Here is a 19,648-nt window from a genome sequence, read left to right on the forward strand (position 1 = left end):
TGGTTTATTGGTAAGCACTTTAATGTGAAACGTGCATGACAAAAACGACATGTTGTAGGCTACTATAGTTCTATAGCCTATAGCCTACATAGTAAGGATATTCTTTAAACGTCGCAAGGGGACGTTCTTACAACGTCATAACATCTTAAAACGTGAAAATATTTATTACGTCAAGAAACGACATCTGTCATATTATGCACTTACGATAAAACGTTAAGTCAAGTCAAGTCAAGTCAAGTCACCTTTATTTATATAGCACTTTTAACAATACAGATTGTGTCAAAGCAACTGAACAGCATTAATTAGGAAAATAGTGTCAATAATGCAAAATGACAATAGTAAACACAAATTTTTCAGTTAAAGACAGTTCATCATTGAATTCAGTGATGTCAACATCCAGCTCAGTTTAAATAGTATCTTTGCAATCAAGTCAACGGTATCGCTGGAAATGAAGTGTCCCCAACTAAGCAAGCCAGAGGCACCAATATAATCATTAGGTTTTAGCCAGGTTTCAGTCAAGCAGAACAGTTAACACCCTTCCTAAGGTTTTTACAACGTAGCCTAGTTGCGGCGAAGGCTCGCAGAATACGTAATGAATACAGGCTACGTCAGAGATCTGTGGCAAGTCATCTTTCCAAACCAACACCTTTTTTCCACACCAATTCGGTGAACGGGACCGGGCTGTTATATCAGGTACGGATAGGCTAAAACATTTAATTAGCATACCTTATTTTCCAAAAGCAATTTTTGTTGTCTGTGAAGTCAATTAAATTAAATCTTTCAAGTTTCGAAACATCCTCATTCTTCTCCTTTTTGAATTATTTTCAGGGCTGTCATAAGAGATGGCTAACTGGCTGAAATAAATACAACGACTAACGGATATTTCTAATCAGTTCTCTTGGAATTGTAAAACTGAATTCACGGACTGTGAATAATGAAGACGTCTGAGATTACCTGGGGCGCTTTTAACGGAGCGACCGAGACTAACGGGACGCGCGCGGAGAAAGTTCAGCACGTGCTCCAGCCCTTCTCATCCACTGTCGCGCTTCTGGTGCTGGGAATGGTCATTATAGGGATTATATTACTGTCACTGACCACCTACCACTTTCACAAAAGCAAGATGAAGAAGAGGAAGATACTGAGGGCACAGGAGGAATATGAGCGGGATAACTGTGGCTCCTCTATCCCGGTCAGAGTGAAGCCCGCGCTGAGCCGCTGCGTGATCGCTCGCCCCGCTCCACCGCAACATCCACCGACAAACACTGACGCTAAACACCGCGACGCCGACGGAGTCGTTTTGGACGGAGTTACAGGCTCCTCATAACGGGACCAATGAAAACTGTGGCTTTTGTAAATATGTAAAATTAGCAGGCATCTATAATCTCTTTGTCTACATTGGGAGATGCAACTGGTCTTTCCTAAAATCATCGTATGGTGGACTTTACAATGTATCTGAATAATCACTGTCCTTGAATTTAAGAACAGCTGAGTTGAATGCGTTATAATTGGAAATCAATGGATGGTGAAACACAATAGTGGGCCAGTGCTTGAAAGGAATCTTGATTTGGGGTTCTCTCTAGATGCTGTCCAAGGTGCTGATTGTTATTCTGTACTCCTTTAACCCATTTAATCCCTCAAATTACATGTACTTTTGAGTTGGAATGGTTTTAAACGAGTAGTTGAGGTGTTTTACACACAGTAAATTCTTCTGCAGACTGTCTTGATTTCATGTGAACATTTTTACATGGCTGGTGTAAACTGTCACATGACCTCTGGTTAAATTCCATGTTTGATAATTGTAGATTCAAAAAAGCATGTTATTAATGTAGGATTTAAATAGCTCTTTTCATACATGCAAACATGTAAATGGTCACATATGTGCCTGGTGGGAAACCAAGAGCCCCTTTTGAATAATTAACTGATTAGAATCCAATCAATGTATTGTTACATTAATGAATGAACACAAAGTAATATTAATTAATTAATTCTTACTTTTCCTTTTCCAAAACTACCTGATAACAATACATTTACTTTTTTTTATGTTCAAATTAAAATATAAATATGTTGACATTTTTCACAGTCTACAAATGTGACCATTTTTTTTGTACTTTTTTTTTGTGTATGCCATTCATTTCATAGGCCTATTCAAGGAGTGTAAAACAATATTTAAGATTAAATGGGTTAACTCTGTCTAATCAGGAGGGGAATGATATAAAACTATAGCTTTACTATTCTACTGTTAGAATAGTTACTATTAGTATTAGACTATATATTTGTTTGTAATTGAAGATAAAACAATATTACAGAGCTTAAACAGGAGCTCAGTCAACTTTCTGTTATCCTATCCCCTTGACTTTGCCATATCCATAACCAAGCATTTAGCAGACCCATGTACTAATCATACCAATATTAAAGCACATTGATCTAAAATATAATTGGTAAGATGTTTCTTTCAGATTTATACCTCTTTAATGTTATTAAAACACGTACTCTAATGGTTGTGATGACTTTCATGTAAATAATAAAGCTTATTTGACTACACATCCAGCAGATGAATTGAACATTGTTGTATTTTGCCACATTTCTTATGGGATTTTATTTGTGCAAGGCTATTTTCTGTATTTCTGGAGTCTTCTGTATCAGTGAGCACATGCTTGGACAGTCTTTGTTTTTCCTCTGGCAAAGTTTTAGCGTAATCCATGCCACACTGCAGATCATCTTATAATCATTTGCATCTTGTTATTAGAAAGCATGAAAAAGCACAGTTGAAGACCATTTTAAGACAGAAATCTGTTCTTTTCTTATTAGACTGGGTGTTATCTTTAAATGAGATCCCACTGCATCTCTGATTATATGTTTATAAATGTATGAATCTGTACAACTTTCATCAGTAATCTCAGTTTTCTGTAATATACGTCTTATAATACTGGTGAAACCATGATTAAAAAGAGGCTGATTTTCCATCTCAGTTGACTATATCTCCAGAGATATAAAAGCATGGGATCTCCTGGATGGTGTATCAGGGTCAGGACAATAACTTTTCATGTCTTTTTGATCTGGATGCAGCTGACTCTAGCATATTCAACTGCCAACTATTGTAACTGTTTATTTTAAAGGGGAAAAAATTGATTCCTGTAACTAAGATACAGCTAAACATACCTGTCAGCAATTTTGCCGCAACTCCAATTTATCCTTTGGGTTAAAAAAATACATTTCACCTGCCTCTCACTGTCACAGCCATCTTGATTTATGACAGGTTCCTCTTACAGGCTTGTCAGCTCAGTAACATGAAATTCACGGTTTATCTCCCGTGTGCGCTTGAATACGACTAAACACGAATATGAAATGACTTTCAAAATGTCAATCATACGATGCGCTCTTGCATTAAAGGATGCATTAAATTGATCAAAAGTGAGAGTAAAGATGTTTGTAATGTTGCACAGGAATCCTGTTCTTTTCAAGTCTCTATCAAAGAATCCTGAAAAAAAATTTATCAGTTTCCATACAAATTTTAAGCAGCACAACTGTTTTCAACATTGAGGATAATAATAATAATGAGACTATACAATAATATAAAATGACTTTCAAAATGTCAATCATATGATACTCTATTTAAACATACACAGACAAGGATGCATTAAAATGATCAACACATTTACAATGCTACAAATTACATTTATAATGTTACAAAAATGTTCTAAGAATGTTTTGTTAATGTCATTAATGTCCCCATTATGTTATCAAAACATTATTTCTGAATGTTCAAAACATACAGTTTTTTATACATTTGATTTGGCCTACATTAGGGACAACATTAATGGAAAATTCCATTTAATCATTTTGCAAACATTATGAAAATGTTCTCTAAACCATCTGAATCACCACTTAAACTTTAAATAAAAAAAAACTAAAATGTTTCAGAGAAACGTTCCATAAACAATGTATGAATGATGTTGTTGTGCTGCTCTTTTTAGAATGTTTAAAAACTAGATACATTTGAATGAACAGTCTATTAATGTTAATTGAAGAATGTTTAAAGAATCAAAGGATATTAAAGGATAATAATACTATACATAAATCTAAAATGAGTTTCAAAATGTCAGTCATACTCTCTTTAAATGTGCACAGAGTTGCTGCAGGGTTTGTATTTCTCTCAATCGCACATACCAAGGCTGTTAAATTACCTCTCCAACTAAAATGTTTCAGAGAAACGTTCCATAAACAATGTATTAATGATGTTGTTGTGCTGCTCTTTTTAGAATGTTTAAAAACTAGATACATTTGAATGAACAGTCTATTAATGTTAATTGAAGAATGTTTAAAGAATCAAAGGATATTAAAGGATAATAATACTATACATAAATCTAAAATGAGTTTCAAAATGTCAGTCATACTCTCTTTAAATGTGCACAGAGTTGCTGCAGGGTTTGTATTTCTCTCAATCGCACATACCAAGGCTGTTAAATTACCTCAGACATGTTGGAGAGAAATCTGTGCCTTCAGGGGGGACGCTTGCCTGTGTTTCCACCGGGACATATGACTTTCACTGACAACAGCGAACCTTTCTGGGTGGCCCTTCAAGGAGCTGGGTATTTAAAGAACAAAGTGTGATCGAGGCATCCTGACTGAGCACCAGGACTCCTCGGCAAAGACCTGGACCCCAGCTCTGAGTGCAGATATGACAGAGTCAAGCTTGCGTATCACTGGGGGAGCCGTCAGATTTGGAGCCACCTATGGAGGCAACCATCTGTTCTCCGGAGCCAGGAGCGGTGGAGGCGTTAGCTCGGCTCTGTCCCGTTCGCTCGGCTTGGCGAGAGGGGGTGGAGCAGGAGCCGGTCTCGGCCTGGGAGGAGGTTTTGGGGCTGGAGCTGGACTGGGTCTCGGCGGAGGTGCTCTCGCTTTCGGTGGAGGCCTCGGTTTGGGTGCCGGCGGAGCCAGAGCAGTGGGGATCAGGGCTGGTGTGGCTTCACTGAGAGCCCGTCTAGGGGGCCGAGGGTTTAAAATCGGAGGCTATGGTTTCAACACATCCTTCATCAGCTCTACCACTATAGTGGACGCAGGTGCCGGTCCAATGCTAAGCATCGACCCAACACTCCCATCACTGGACACGGTGCAGATCACACGCTTGAAAGAAAAGGAGGAGCTGCAGGCCCTCAATGATAAATTTGCATCTTTCATTGATAAGGTGGGTCAAATTTGGGTTTATTTACAAGCATTTTTACAAATATCAAGCTATGTCAGATTAACATATGGTCAGTAATTAGAAAAGACTTTTACAAATAGGTTCTAATGGCTATAACTTTGTTGTGCCACAGGCCAGGTCTCTGGAGCAGCACAACGCAGTACTAAAAGCCAAAATTTCCATGTTTACTAACCCAGAGCAGGGTGGACCTGCTAGCACTTCCATCCTTCTGACCTCTGCCATCGGAACATATAAATCCCAGATCGACAGCCTCACTGTTACTAAAGAGGCCATCATTGCTGAGATTGAGCACTATAAAGGCATTATTGAGGATGTTCAGGCCAGGTGAGTCCACAGAATCTGAAGAAACGTACTTTCAAGAATTTAAAAAATATTTTTTAAGTAATTAGGACTTTATTCAGAGAGAATGCATCATGTTGATCAAAGAAGAGATTTACAATCCTGAATTTTTTTTATCATATTTTCCACAAAAATGGTAAGCAGCACAACTGTTTTCAAAACTGATAATAATATTTTTTTTCTCGAGCACCAAATCAGCATATTAGAATTATTTTTGAAGGGTCATGTGACACTTACGACTGAAGTAATGGCTGCTGAAATAATCTTTAATAATCTTTCACAATATTACTGTTCTTACTGTATATTTGTTGGAGGCTTCTTTCAAACCCATGAAAAAATAATACCGACCCCAAACTTTTGAAAGCTTTTTTAAAATATTGCATCAAAGAAATGTCATTGATTACCTGACATTAAAGCTAATTTTAGAAGCACCTTTATCTTTCAATAAAATTTTTCATTACATTTGAGTACACATTTGTAATTATATTCCACTTAACTGCTGCCCAACGATATTAGTTCTGCCTTCTTATTGGCACTTTGTGGTTTGATTGCAATACTCTACATGAATAGTGCTCATCTGTATTGCCAAAGTAATTGTGCAGATGAGTATGTGAAGGCATTTAAACTTTCTCAAATTGGTCTTTATATCTCTGACCACCTGCTTAGGTGATTGTCACAGGTAAAATATGCCCTTTGGGACATAAGAAAGGACCAGACAAGAGGACAATTACTGATGTACCTGCACATTCTCTCCTTCTTTATTGTCTCAGGTATGATGAGGAAACGGCTCAAACCAAAACTCTGGAGTTTGACTGGACTGCGCTGAAAGAGGTACGAAACATACATCATCAGGATGGTACTTTATGGCTTACTAATGAATGACTCTCACGAATTCTCCTCCATTAGGAAGTGGATAATCTCTACCTTTCCATCTTTGAGTTGCAAACCAGCATCGGTGGTTTGGAGGATCAGATTGCTCTCTCCAAACAGGTGTATGATGCTGTGAGTCTGCAGGATACCTCTGTGCCTCCGTTTATTTCAGCAGTGTTAAAATGGATCATTAATTTCCCAGTGGCCTAAGCTTGTGTTTGTCTGTCTGCATGTGTGTTAGAAAGTGAGAGGTGAGGAACATTGTGACTGGTGGTGTGAAGTCAGCAGTGTCTATCTCAGTGGATAACGCAGCCCAGGCACAGGATCTGACCTCAGCGCTGACTGAAGTCAAAGCTCACTATGAAATCCTGGCTCAACGCAGCAAGCAGGACGCCCTCCTCTCAGTGCAGGACAGTGTAAGAAACCTTTGCTCTTTAATAAGAAAACTCTACCAATTCCCATTTAGAATATTAGGTACTGTAATATTTTGAAATAAGGTTAAAACCTTTTTTTTTTAAATATGAATTTATTTCATGTATTATAAATATATTTATTTTATTTAATTATATTTATATTAAATTATATTTATAAATTATATATATATATATATATATATATATACACACACACACGTAGTATTTAACTTATATCATATATCTCATTTAAATTGTGTATGTAGTATATAAATATCTTTATAATGTGGTTCTAAATAAATCATTAACATAAAAATGTATTTAAAATTTATAAAACTTATTAAAAATATATATAATATTTAAATATATTTGTATTGTGGTTCAAATGTATTAACTGAGATGTTAATAAATTAAAATAATTTTAGATAATAATTTAATACAATATCGTTTTATTTAATTATTCTAATTTAATTTAATAATATTTAGATTATTTATATACATTTATATAAATTAAGATTAGAGAGATTTTTCTCTGTAAAATTACAGAGAAAATGTACTCATTCTTCATTTATCTAGTGCAGTTTTAACATATAGAACCTAGTTGCAATTTGATGCCAAATACTATGTACATTATATAAAACTTTCCTAATGAATAACGTAAGTCTAATGCATTCTTGTACCACTTCCCGGTGAAACTCAGTTCACTATCTTTTACTCACTGCCTCCCCCAAGTGGCGAGTCCTTGTATCGCAGGTCTAGTAACATGCTTTGGGCAAAGCTAACGACCTCTTTTCTCTTTTTTTTTTGGCTATTTAGCTCTCCATGATGTCTGTATCCTCTCAGCCCACGTCTCAAACACTCACCTCAGCCAAGGAAGAGCTCAGAGTTTACAAACTACAGATTGACTCTGCAGAGAGAGATTGAGAGGCTCAAATCTCTGGTAAGCACTTGCTATGCTGTCACAAAGGGTTAAACCCCCCTATATTAAAGTTCTTGTGAATAACGATGTCCGTTCCTTTGACAGAACTTGCAGTTGGAGTCTCAGGTGGAGGAGGCAGAAGTTCACTCCAGCTCCCACACAGAAACATGCCAGGATCAGGTTCTTACTCTTAAGTCCCAGCTTGATGATCTCAGAAAGGTAAATAAATATATAAATCGATTAAGACTAAATGATAAAAACTAACAAACACTAAGTTATCTTTACTAAATAAAACAATGAAACAACCTAGGTTATCACTCAGATTTAGAATCTAAATGGGGTTTTTTCTTCAGCAAATTGCTCATTACGGTCAAGAATATCAGGAGCTTCTCGCCAGCAAGATGTCACTGGATGTTGAAATCACGGCCTATAAGAAACTCCTGGACAGTGAAGAGAACAGGTGAGGTTGTTTAACATGAGTGGGTGAGATTTTGTTCACTCAACAATCGCATTGTATCTGTCTCGTGGACCAGGTTGAAATCTGGAGGTGGTGTCACCGTGCACATGTCTAAGACTGTGGTCGGAGGAGGTCTAGGCCTGGGTGCAGGAGGTGGAGGCTTTGGTGGAGGTGCCTCAGGCCTGGGAGGAGGTGCCGGTCTAGGTCTTGGAGGTGGATTTGGGCTGGGCGGAGGCTTAGGAGGTGGTCTTGGGGGTCTAGGACTGGGACTCGGTGGAGGACTGGGCTTCGGAGGAGGTGCAGGGAGCAGTTACATGTCCTCCAGCCTGAGCAGCAGTGCCTGTAAGTATTCATAAATGTTTTCATACATGTGCACATGTAAACTGTTCGCTCCAGTCCGAGGCCAAAAACTGGGATTTCAAATCTAATGTAAAGCTGTAAATGAAATAAAAATTAATGAAGATTATGAACATTTTGAAACAAAGAATAGAAGAAGAACCTAATCAGTGGTAACCTAATCAAACTAAGACACTTAGAATTTCATATTTTCCCTCCATTTTTATTATTGCTGCTGATAATACAGTATAAGTGATAATGAAAATAGAAAAGCAATTTTACTAGTGTTTTCAGACTTTAAGAGTCCCACTAACATGCTGCTCATCACTGAATCAGAACTCAAATGGAAAAATGACGTTCACAAAGGAATGTTTTGCAGTGAAATGTCACGTTCGCTTGTAGTCACACTTTCCATTGTTTTCACTCAGTGTCATCCACTGTTTACTGAAGATTCACAGCCTCCACTCTTCAAGCCACAACAGAATGCTGAGCTTCCACATATGGGGCAGCGAGGAAGCTTCATGAAGAACGCCTCCCATAAGTTTTGATATTATGACCACACCATCACGTACATTTAAAATAAAATTATGAAAGATCAGTTCCCCATCTGTGGGGTGATGTTCGATGAGTCTCCAAATTCTGTACTAATTTAACACCAATCAAAATGTCTGTATTTCCATGCATCACTTCCTGCTACAATAATAAATAAAAATTCCATTCTGGTTATTACTGAGGAAAAACACAGTGGTCTTCAATCTTTCCATGTAATAACGTCAATAACATGCCAGTTCTAATAATGATAAATTAAATTCACATAATTTAATAATAATAATAAAGTGTGTCCATAAAAATTTTTATATGTGACCAACCTCAGCAAAACCAGTCATAAGGGTACATTTTTTTAAATTAAGATTTATACATCATCTGAAAGCTGAATAAATAAGCTTTCCATTGATGTATGGTGTATTTGTTAGGATAGGACAATTTTTTGTAGAAGATACAACTATTTGAAAATATGGAATCTGAGGGTGTAAAAAAAAAAAAAATCTAAATATTGAGGAAATCACCTTTAAAGTTGTCCAAATTAAGTTCTAAGCAATGCAAATATTACTAATCAAAAATTAAGTTTTCATATATTTATGGTTGGAAATTTACAAAATATCTTCATGGAACATGATCTTTACTTAATATCCTAATTTTTTTCGTAAAAGAAAAATCGATAATTTTGACCCATACAATGTACAAATATACCCATGCTACTTATGACTGGTTTTGTGCTCCAGGGTCACATATATGCAAACTATATAAAATGTACATATTATTTTTAAAAAGTCGGTAACATTTTACAATAAAGTTCCATTAGTTAATGTTAATTAATGCATCAGCTAACATGAAGTAACCATGAGCAATACATTTGTTACAGTATTTATTATTTTTTGTTAACATTAACATTAATTCATAAAAATGTTGACTGTTCATTGTTAGTTCAGGTTAGCTCGGGTCCATTAAATAATATAAGCAGATACAACTTTTAATTTTAATAATAGATTAGTACATTTTGAAATGAACATTACCTAAGATTAATAAATGCTTTAGAAACCTTTTTATATTGTCAGTTCTGTTAACTAATGTAGTTAAATAATGTTAATAAATGGAAATTTATTGTGAAATGTAATTAAAATATTTATAAATATAAATAAATCTAAATAATGTTTTTCTACATATTGTTAAATAAATATACTCTATTCAAACATATCTCAATCTCAATTTGATTTATAACAACAGCAACAGTTGACCATGTGCTGTACAATGTACTAGCAAAAAGTATAAAATCAATAAAACCCAACATAAGACATAAAGGATGTAAAACAGGGCATAAAAACATCACAAGTTGTAGGCTAAAGAAAAAAGATAACGATCTGTTCCAAAGTTTAAGTGCTACAGTGAAAGCTCGATCACCTCCAGATTTGAACACATCGCACACATGTTAGCTGTGCCTTAAAAACTATCTCACATGTGCACTATTTTGTATTTAGTTTGAAGAACACAATGCATGGACTTTTAATTAATTGAATTACATCATAACAATGTTTTAACCCTCTTAGCATAACATGTTTAAGTATATATCAAAATGAAGGTCCTTGTCAACTGTTACACCATTGTTGTTGTAAGAAAACAATCTTACAAAACGCTTAAAAAGCGGAAAAAACATACCCACACACCACCTACAGACTCAGATGCCAAATGTCATAAACCCTAAATAATGAAACATCATCCTCTCATTTCAAAAACTACGTCTTGCAACCATTAACTAGCCTTCATCAGCTTCCATAGAGCCTCCAACGAATGTTATCTCATTATAAACCCAGTCTCTAGGAGTTTACGTCTAAAAGACTCAGCCTTTGATTTTCTCCTTCAAATCACATTCTGCTCCATTTGAAGACACAAAAACCAGGTGCTACATGATGCTGATTGCAAGTTTGTCACCAAATGCTAATGAAAGGCTGCATTTCAAAGGTTTGACACACATGTAGCAAGCAGACTTTGAAGCAGGAGTTTTCACCTCTGTGTCTTGTGTGTTGCTGTGGGTTTGTGGGGGTCTCTTCTTGGTGTCCGGCACGATGCTGCACGGATGTGGTTAGATTCAGTTTAAAACAGGAAACACACAGGTTCATTCTGCTCTCATTTAGTCCTTAATTTGACTTCAGCAATATCCATCAGAGCGGAGATGGTGCGAGAGGCCTAATCTCACTGAAGGTAACCGATTACTTACTAATACTCTTCATAACTCAACTCTATGATTGATAGAAAACTGTGTGACATGTTTGAATTGCTTAGAAGAAAACTGCTTTTTAATATGTAACACGGGGGAAGCTGGTTTTTGATGTTATCACACTTGCATTTCTTCTCATTAAATGACCTGTTATAAATAAAACAAACAAACAAAAGAAATAAAAACTTAAAGAAACTTTCGATAGTTACATAACTTGCATCCTGCGGTTCAGTTAGTTGCTGATGAAAAAGACAGGCTTTTCAAACATGTGGCATAGTGCTTCATCGAACACTATCACGTTGAATCATCTTACACACTAAAAATGCTCTTATCTTGTGCACTAATACTTTGTGCCATTGTGTCAGAATGGTGAGAGCTGTATTTGCGGTTGTGAATGGATAACATTGAAATGTGTTCTCATATGCTGATTTCTTTTTTATATATATATATATATATATATATATATAGCCTATATAAAAAAATCTGTAAACCTCTGAAAGTGTCAAATTAGATTTAAGAGAATTATATCTTCTAAAGAAAATCTTTTTATTCAAGGCATGATTGAAGTCCAAAGCCAGCAAGGAGGTCTCCTTGCCATTGTTTCTCTGGCCTGCCTTGGTTGTATTTATGCTCTCTGTCTGTGCTGCGGAAAGAAATCTAGTAAGTAGTCTGACATTACAATACTTTCAGCTCCAAAAAAAAAGCAGTTTGTTTTTCTCAGCTCTTAATTGTGCACTATACATATATTTGTCTTTGTCGTCTAATGTTGCTGTATTTTATTTTGAGCTATGCAACAAGAGGACAATGACCTCTATGACCAAGATGATTTGTAAGTAAGAAAAATGTTTGATATATTTATTAATGTTAATTAATAATTGTGTATGTATATTTATATAATAATTACATAATTTTTTGTTTTCAGCAATCAGGACAGTGAATATGCTGAAAGCAGAAAACGTACAGCAGGTAAGCGATGTCCACTTTTAACACATTCTGAAGAGAAAAACGCATCTCATTATAGACATATTTAGTGTCAGTGTTTTATCTTTAGAATATTACAAAGCACTTACTTTTACACACATTTTCTGTCAGAGGAAAGCTGAGATTCAAAATGCGCTCTTCATTAGCCAAGAATGAGATTTTCTTCATATCTTGTCTATTTTTTTTAGTGCTAAGCCCAAACCAAAGAGAGATGCCTTCAACCTCAAGGTGAGATCTTTTTAACAGTAGTCAGTGTAGCTACTTGTTTTTTTATTTAATGTTATAGTCATGTCCACTTTCTACTTTATCTAATATTTTGGGTGCGGGGAAATGTTTCTCTACATAACTGAAAGCATTCAGAGTCTGTAATGTTTAACTGAACAATGTTAACTGCCATCTTTGCTGAATAGTCATGATAGAAAGATCAAAATGAAGGAAATGTTACAGGCGTGATCAATTGTATTTTCACAGGCGATCACCGACGAACAGGCCTGTGAATAGTAAGAATTTTTCTTTTGAAATTTGGGATGTTTAAACTGTTATCTCTGTGGTACCAATTTAGGATCTATTTTTCTAAAATGTATCCAAAATTCTGAGTGATTTTATTTGTTTATTCAGTTATTTTTGTTATTTTGACTGTTTCTAAACAGGTAACACCCAATGGAGTTATCAAAACCTTACAGATGGTAAGATTCATCGCTATTGCGATCGTAAGACATTACTTTTGATGAAAGCCATTTTTAAATACAAACTTCTAACCTAGTAAGGCATGTTTTTGTTTTTGCAGTAGAAAATGGCATCTTGGAACCAACATACGTGTGAGTGTTGTTTTTCATATGGTTTTGTGAGGAAAACAAGTCTACAAGATACTCATCAAAGACTTTCTTTTTTTGTAAAGTCTTTCTGTAAAGTCTAAGATTTTACAAAAGCTAAGCTTGCTCAAAATTATTTGTACATTGTGTATTTGATACGCATACATGCTTTTTTTTTTTTTATAGGGACCCAATTCCAAATTCGCTTTATGCAAACGAGGACGACACAGGTAAATGTGTGCTGGTAATTGTCATTGTCTAATGCAACCATTTTACACGGTTCACTCTCTTCAGTTGTTCACAGGAAAAATGAGGTCAAGTGACACATTTTAAACTGAGCACCAAGGAACCTGTAAACATGTCAGAAAACCATAGATGATAAAAAAACGAGGCCACTAATCACAAAACTGAAAAAGTGTTCACGGATGTGTGATTCACTGCACAAGTGAACAAAATGCTTGAAGCAGTTGTTTTAATGAAATGCTTCATTTACATTCCCCAGATACAGATCCAAATTTGGACACAGGAACATACGAGAATGTTTTTCCAACACCAGAAGTGCAACATGACTCAGGTTGGTGTTTTCAGTGATTCTCAAATCTGTTATTAGTTTATAAAATGATATTTGGTACCTCTTTATAACTTTCATCAATAACGATGAACACTACCGATGTTCAGTTACAATGTCACCCAGGACTCAACAGTAAGATAACATGTTCTATATATATATATATATATATATATAAAATACATTTGTTCTTTCTTTTTAATATTTAATCTTTTTTCTATTTAAAATACATATACATTTAATCGATTAAGAACAATTTGAGATTTTAACTTTTTTAATCGATATGGTTTTTAGAAAAATGTTTCTTTGCTTATCGTTTGACAATGTTTTTGCAGATAGCTGTAATTATGAAAACTGGGACAATAGATATGAGGATGGTAATATGTTCATTATTAAACCAATAACATTGATAAAACATTTTACGATTAATTCATGAAACACCAATGACGTTTTTCTTTCCCCTTTATTCAGATGAACCAGACTACGTGAATGAAATCATACAGTGAATAGGAACCATTTTTTTGTATCAGAATGACATGAGATTCTGTTCTAAGACATGTTTGTTTGTTTTTTCTTTTAGATTTTCACATTTTGTTCTTGGTGGCATTTACTGTTATTAAATTCAAATGTTAAAACGCGTACTGCTCGACCTTTTGAAGTAGTCAATTAAGATGCAGTGTGAATGTGCAGTCTTCTGATCAACAATGATATAATTAACCGTCAATGAATAAGTGCTATAAACTACTACAAGATCTCTAAAATATTTTACGCAACAAAGGCACTAAACATGAGGGCTAGACATCAAGAGCTGTGCAATGAAGATTTTAAGCCAGTTTCATGGAGGTGTGACAAATGAGTCAGATGAGTATCCTGCCCTTTTCATCTCAAGTGAAACAAAAACCTATCAGGGCATGAGGCAGGTTTAAGTGGGGGCACGTTATATACAAATAAGGCGTAAGGTGTAGTTTGGCATCTGCTCTTGATAATGCTTTCCTCCCTTGTGCTAAAATTGTCATTGGCATCACTAGGTTGAAACTGAACCCTGTAGAACTGTCACTTGTTCTGCTATACAGTATGGTACAGCATGGAAATTCATTGTTGGAATGGACTTAATTGTGCGTGTTAAATTGGGCTGTTTGAACTGCCTCAAATTCTCATTAAGTAAATGGAGTTAGTTCTACTGTGCTGCATTTTGAAGTACTTTGACATCAAAAACAGGCCATCACTCACAAACAACAAAAGGATTTTGTAAATTTTTATTACTACAATTTGTCTTTTTTTTTTTACAATTATTAGTATTAGTACAGGGTCTGGAGATTAAGAACATTGAGGCTGAAGTGTGATCATTTGATAACATCTCTTGTCTTTAGCTTGCATCAGGTGCAGCCGTCTTGCTGCAAAGGCGGCCCAACAGTCCAGCCATCTGTAACAGAGAGTTCACCCCTTCTGCCACTTTCATATGCGTGTAGCCAATTTCCTGGGGAATCAAAAGTATAGTTACAGTGTAGTTAAAATAAACATGGTACAATTCCTGTTTTTATTGAAGTAATTTTTCCCCACATTAAAACACTTACGCCACAACAGTAGCCAATTAATAGCTAATCTATTTTACGTAGAGCAGGTCACCTCGTGTTGAGACCAGATAACAATAACTTTATCTCTGTAACATCACTGATATATGATAGTTTCACATCGACTGGTGAAAACATTGCCTCTATTGTGTTAGATGTCATTGCAATATATACAAATACATTACTAAATGAAACTTTTAAAGATTAAAGCTAATGTAAATGCTGCTTAGGGAGACAATACGCACCTTAATATATTCCAGCTTCAAATATTCTGCCATCTGAAAGGTTTTACACACTCTAAAGATGTTTCCTATGATGTCCTCTGGTGAGTATCCGAGTGACCAAAGCTGCTCAATGACCTGTAGAAAGACGCACCATTTCGGTCTTACCCAGCGTCTGTCATTTTTTGAACTGATCCTGAATATTTCCTAGGGCGAATGTTTAGTGGTACCTTGTAGGCTTCATCAATGTTGGCGTTGACACAGTGTTCCAGCATGCTTTTAACCAGCAGAGGATGTGGCTCATCACACACCTGCAGAAGCAACACTGTTGGTACTTTATCACCAATACATTTTTACACTTAAATGATTTTCATGCATTAGAAAAAGACAAAAATAAAATGTATCCAAAAATACCTTGAACACATTTTCACTGTTGATGTAACCAAATCCAGAATTTGTTGACTGCAAGTTGTTCAGAGCCTAGATTAAAAAAAGTAACAACAACAACAAAAAAATAATAATAAAGTATTAACATTGCAGGTAAATAATAAATTATTAAAAGGTTTATTAATAATAATAATAATAATAATAATATTGTTTACCTAATATGTTTTTTTTATTTTTTTTTATTCAGATAATTAAAAAAATTAAAGTTACAACAATAAATGAATATTGCAGGTAAAAAATGATTTAAAAATAAAGAAAACATAAACAAAAATTAAAATAATTAGGTTGCTATTATTAATATTGTACATTGCAAAATTAACAATAATAATAACAACAACCTAAAATGTTCATTTATTTTCCTACCTATAATATTATTAAAATTAAATGAATAAATTAACATATACTTAATTTATATTATTAATATTATTTTGTTTACCTAAAATTGTACTTTTATTTTTCATTATTGTTAATATTATTGTTCATAATACACTCATGAAAATAGGAAAAAATAATTGACCTAACCTGTCTCATGTCCCCTTGAGCGGTGAAGATGATGGCCTCTAGGCCGTCATTGGTGACATGCAAGTTCTCCTTCTCAACCACCTCCGTCAGACGCATCATGATCTGGTCGTCTCGGAGTTTGCTGTAACGCAGCACTGCGCAGCGGGACTGGATGGGCTCTGCAATCGAATGAGAAGATAAACTGAAACACTTCTGTGTTAGGTGTACGCTGGCATGTACTTCAGTGTTCTAGCTCATTTGAAGCATGTCATCAAAGATTTAAATGTTAATCTATTATAAACAGCATTTTGTGTTTTATGTAGGGTGACCATACGTCCTCTTTTTCCCGGACATGTCCTCTTTTCGGACCTAAAAAAATGCATCCTGCCGGGATTCGGCTTTTGCTTTCAACAATCGCCATTAATTGTGTGCGTTTTTGTATTAGAGCCCTGCGAGGGACTGTTTTCATAAACCCGCTCCCGCTGAATTTCTGACCATTATTGCCCACTCCCACGATTTTTGTGTCCAGTGCTCGCGCAAACATTCTAATATTGCAAATAATTTTCGTGGATCAGGGAGCCTCTATCAATATGCGGAGTATTTAAATCTCTTTTGAAAGAGCACTCGATGTTCACTAGGGTTGGGTATCGTTTGAATTTTATCAATTCCTATTCCGATTCTGCTTATCGATTCCGATTCTTTTAAATTAAATAAAAGTTTCGATTCCAATGTGATTAAATAATGACATCAAACATTTATCCTGTGTCTCTTTTTTGCAAACCATTTATTGCAGCTGAATACCATGAACAAAAATCAACAGGCTAAATAAAAACTGGACTCTTTAAGAGCTGTTTGTGTGCAAAATAGAACTGCATGATTCTGGATAAATTTAGTTTTTTTTCCTTTTTTTCCCCCCAATGGAAGTTGTGGTTCTCTCATGAATCTGAAGAAAAAATATTAGACAACTAAACTAAATAACATATAATTTATGAATTAATAATTAACTCACTCAAGATGTACTTGTTTCATTACTGGATGAATCAGCGTTCTTGAACAAATCTCTTGTATGATTCAAAGACAAATACATGTTAACAGCCCCTTTTCGCCACCTACTGACGTAACAATGTAATCTATAAATCTTCATTTGAAGTGTCAAATTATGTTCAAAAGGTGATTTACTCTTTTAAAGGGGTCATATGATGCGATTTCAAGTTTTCCTTTCTCTTTGGAGTGTTACAAGCTGTTTGTGAATAGATAAGATCCCTAAAGTTGCAAAGACTAAAGTATCAAACCCAAAGAGATATTCTATTTAAAAGTTAAGAGTCGTCCACGCCCTCCAAAAACGTCTCGTTTAAACACGCCCCCACATGTCTACGTCACTGTGTGGGAAGATTTGCATAACACCGCCCAAACGTTCACGCAAAGAAAGAAGGCGCAACTTTATTGTTGCTGCCATGTCGTGAAGACGTTGTGTGTTTCGTTGTGAAAGCGAAACTACTTTGTTTGGTCTTCCAAAAGAGGACACAACTAGAAATCAGTGGTTAAGTTGTATTTACAACACTGTTCCAGAACAGTTCAACCCAAATATTCAGATGTGTGCAGCACATTTTACGGAGGACTGTTTCCTGATCCTGGGAGAGTAGCCTACAATGCCGACTGTTCTGACACACAGCCTGTATGTTTTCATATTTAAAGGATTTGCCACTGATGATTCAAACGCGAGTTTTGAGCAGTGTCTTTTCTCCGATCATGTTTGTCATTTCTCCGATCACAAATGCAGACATGGTTTTATGTTTACGTGGCACGATGCAATGCAACGCGTAAAAAGACAGTATAAATCATTATAATCCGTAATTATGTCCCCACTGGATGGGTGTGATCGTACGCTGCACGGACGAACCAAGTGATCACAACATTGATCGTACACGTCAAAGGTTGAGGAATGAAACAGACGAATCATTGCAATTTAGGAATAGAATCACGTTGGTGTTTGAATCATGTTCGCGATCTTTAACGATCTATTAAATTAAAGTGCTTTGTCATGTTGGTGGTGACACCTCTCTTGCAACATGTTTAGCTATCACTAGGGATGCACCGAATGTTCGACAACCAAAATTATTCGGCCGAAAATAGCAAAAAAATATCTTTCGGTGTTCGGTCGAATAAGCGAAAAGACCGAATAAGATGTACCAAACAATGACTAACGCGATCAAATAGAGGCACGCACTAATGTAGCAAACATGTCGGCAGAGTGAAAGTATTTAAAACTATCAGAGAAAGATGCAGAAATCATTACAAGCACGAAGCACCGACAGCGAGAGACTGTTGGTGTTTAGGCTACTGTATGATGATTGAAATCGCGAAATTTCCTCAAACGATTAGTGAATAAACTGCAGAATGTTATATTTTCTAATGCACACACGAATTGCATGTATTCTGACTAGAGCCCGACCGATATATAGTCTTGGCCCGACAGCGAGAGACTGTTTAGTGCTGCATCACATGTCTCCGATGAGAAGAAGAGGTGGCTGATGCTGGTGATTAGGCTACTGTATGATGATTGAAATCGCGAAATTTCCTCAAACGATTAGTGAATAAACTGCAGAATGTTATATTTTCTAATGCACACACGAATTGCATGTATTCTGACTGCGCTGTATGAGCTCGTGCCAGGGTTCAAAGTCCAAAGCGCGAGGAAAGTCTGCGCTGAAACGGTGTTACTCGTCAGTTACTCAGTAACATCTGTAACAATGTGATACGTGCGACAAACATCTTCCCAAATTCGTAATGAGAATCATTTATAAATCTGCATGCTGTTGTCAATAAAAAGAAGCACTGAGATCTTCCTGTGGGTTTCTGCCAAAATAAAAGCAGAGAAAAAGCAACAACTCCAACATTCATAAACGTTAGTATTGTAATTTTACTGTTTTACTGTAAAATAAAATGTTAAAAAAGTAAGAAAATAATAATGATAATAATAATAATTACCCTACAACAGCTCTATTAATACATGTAAAGTATTATAACATTCACAGTGTTCAAATTGGGATCTGTAATATATTCTAATGTTTTAAAAGAATTCTGTTCAGCAAGGCTGCCTTAATTTGTACAGTAAAAAATACATGCCTGATTCAAGTCTCAAAAAGGGCCAACATTTTTTATTTTTACTAACTTATTAATTTTAAGTTAAATTGTGCTTTGTTGGTATAATGTCTGCTAGAATGTTAAAAAAATGTT

The 19,648-nt window shown here is 35.5% G+C and overlaps 2 protein-coding genes across 3 annotated transcripts in view; one reads left to right on the top strand and one right to left on the bottom strand.

The window, feature by feature from the left end:
• The first annotated feature begins 4,476 nt into the window (after positions 1 to 4,476).
• Positions 4,477 to 9,267, top strand: LOC107693514 (thread biopolymer filament subunit alpha-like). Its single transcript, XM_016492926.1, is given in 13 exon segments — positions 4,477 to 4,555; positions 4,637 to 4,677; positions 4,679 to 5,185; positions 5,316 to 5,527; positions 6,313 to 6,373; positions 6,449 to 6,544; positions 6,658 to 6,828; positions 7,642 to 7,733; positions 7,735 to 7,765; positions 7,850 to 7,963; positions 8,098 to 8,204; positions 8,278 to 8,543; positions 8,966 to 9,267. Coding segments are annotated over 13 exon segments (1,797 nt in total). The 3' UTR covers positions 8,986 to 9,267.
• A 5,663-nt stretch (positions 9,268 to 14,930) lies between these two features.
• The window catches only part of LOC107693531 (replication factor C subunit 2-like), a 20,653-nt gene continuing 15,935 nt past the window's right edge, over positions 14,931 to 19,648 (bottom strand). The window contains exons 7-11 of one of the 2 annotated variants that reach the window (XM_016492953.1): positions 16,433 to 16,590; positions 15,878 to 15,943; positions 15,694 to 15,774; positions 15,488 to 15,601; positions 14,931 to 15,148 (exon numbers count right to left, since the gene is read on the bottom strand). In XM_016492953.1, the coding sequence (XP_016348439.1) occupies positions 15,038 to 15,148; positions 15,488 to 15,601; positions 15,694 to 15,774; positions 15,878 to 15,943; positions 16,433 to 16,590 (530 nt within the window). In that variant the 3' untranslated portion in view covers positions 14,931 to 15,037. The remainder of the gene's footprint in view (positions 15,149 to 15,487; positions 15,602 to 15,693; positions 15,775 to 15,877; positions 15,944 to 16,432; positions 16,591 to 19,648) is intronic. The other variant, XM_016492952.1, reaches the window with a different exon arrangement.

Source organism: Sinocyclocheilus anshuiensis, unplaced genomic scaffold, assembly GCF_001515605.1.
Source record: "Sinocyclocheilus anshuiensis isolate Anshui unplaced genomic scaffold, SAMN03320099.WGS_v1.1 scaffold1208, whole genome shotgun sequence".
NCBI classification, from domain to species: domain Eukaryota; kingdom Metazoa; phylum Chordata; class Actinopteri; order Cypriniformes; family Cyprinidae; genus Sinocyclocheilus; species Sinocyclocheilus anshuiensis.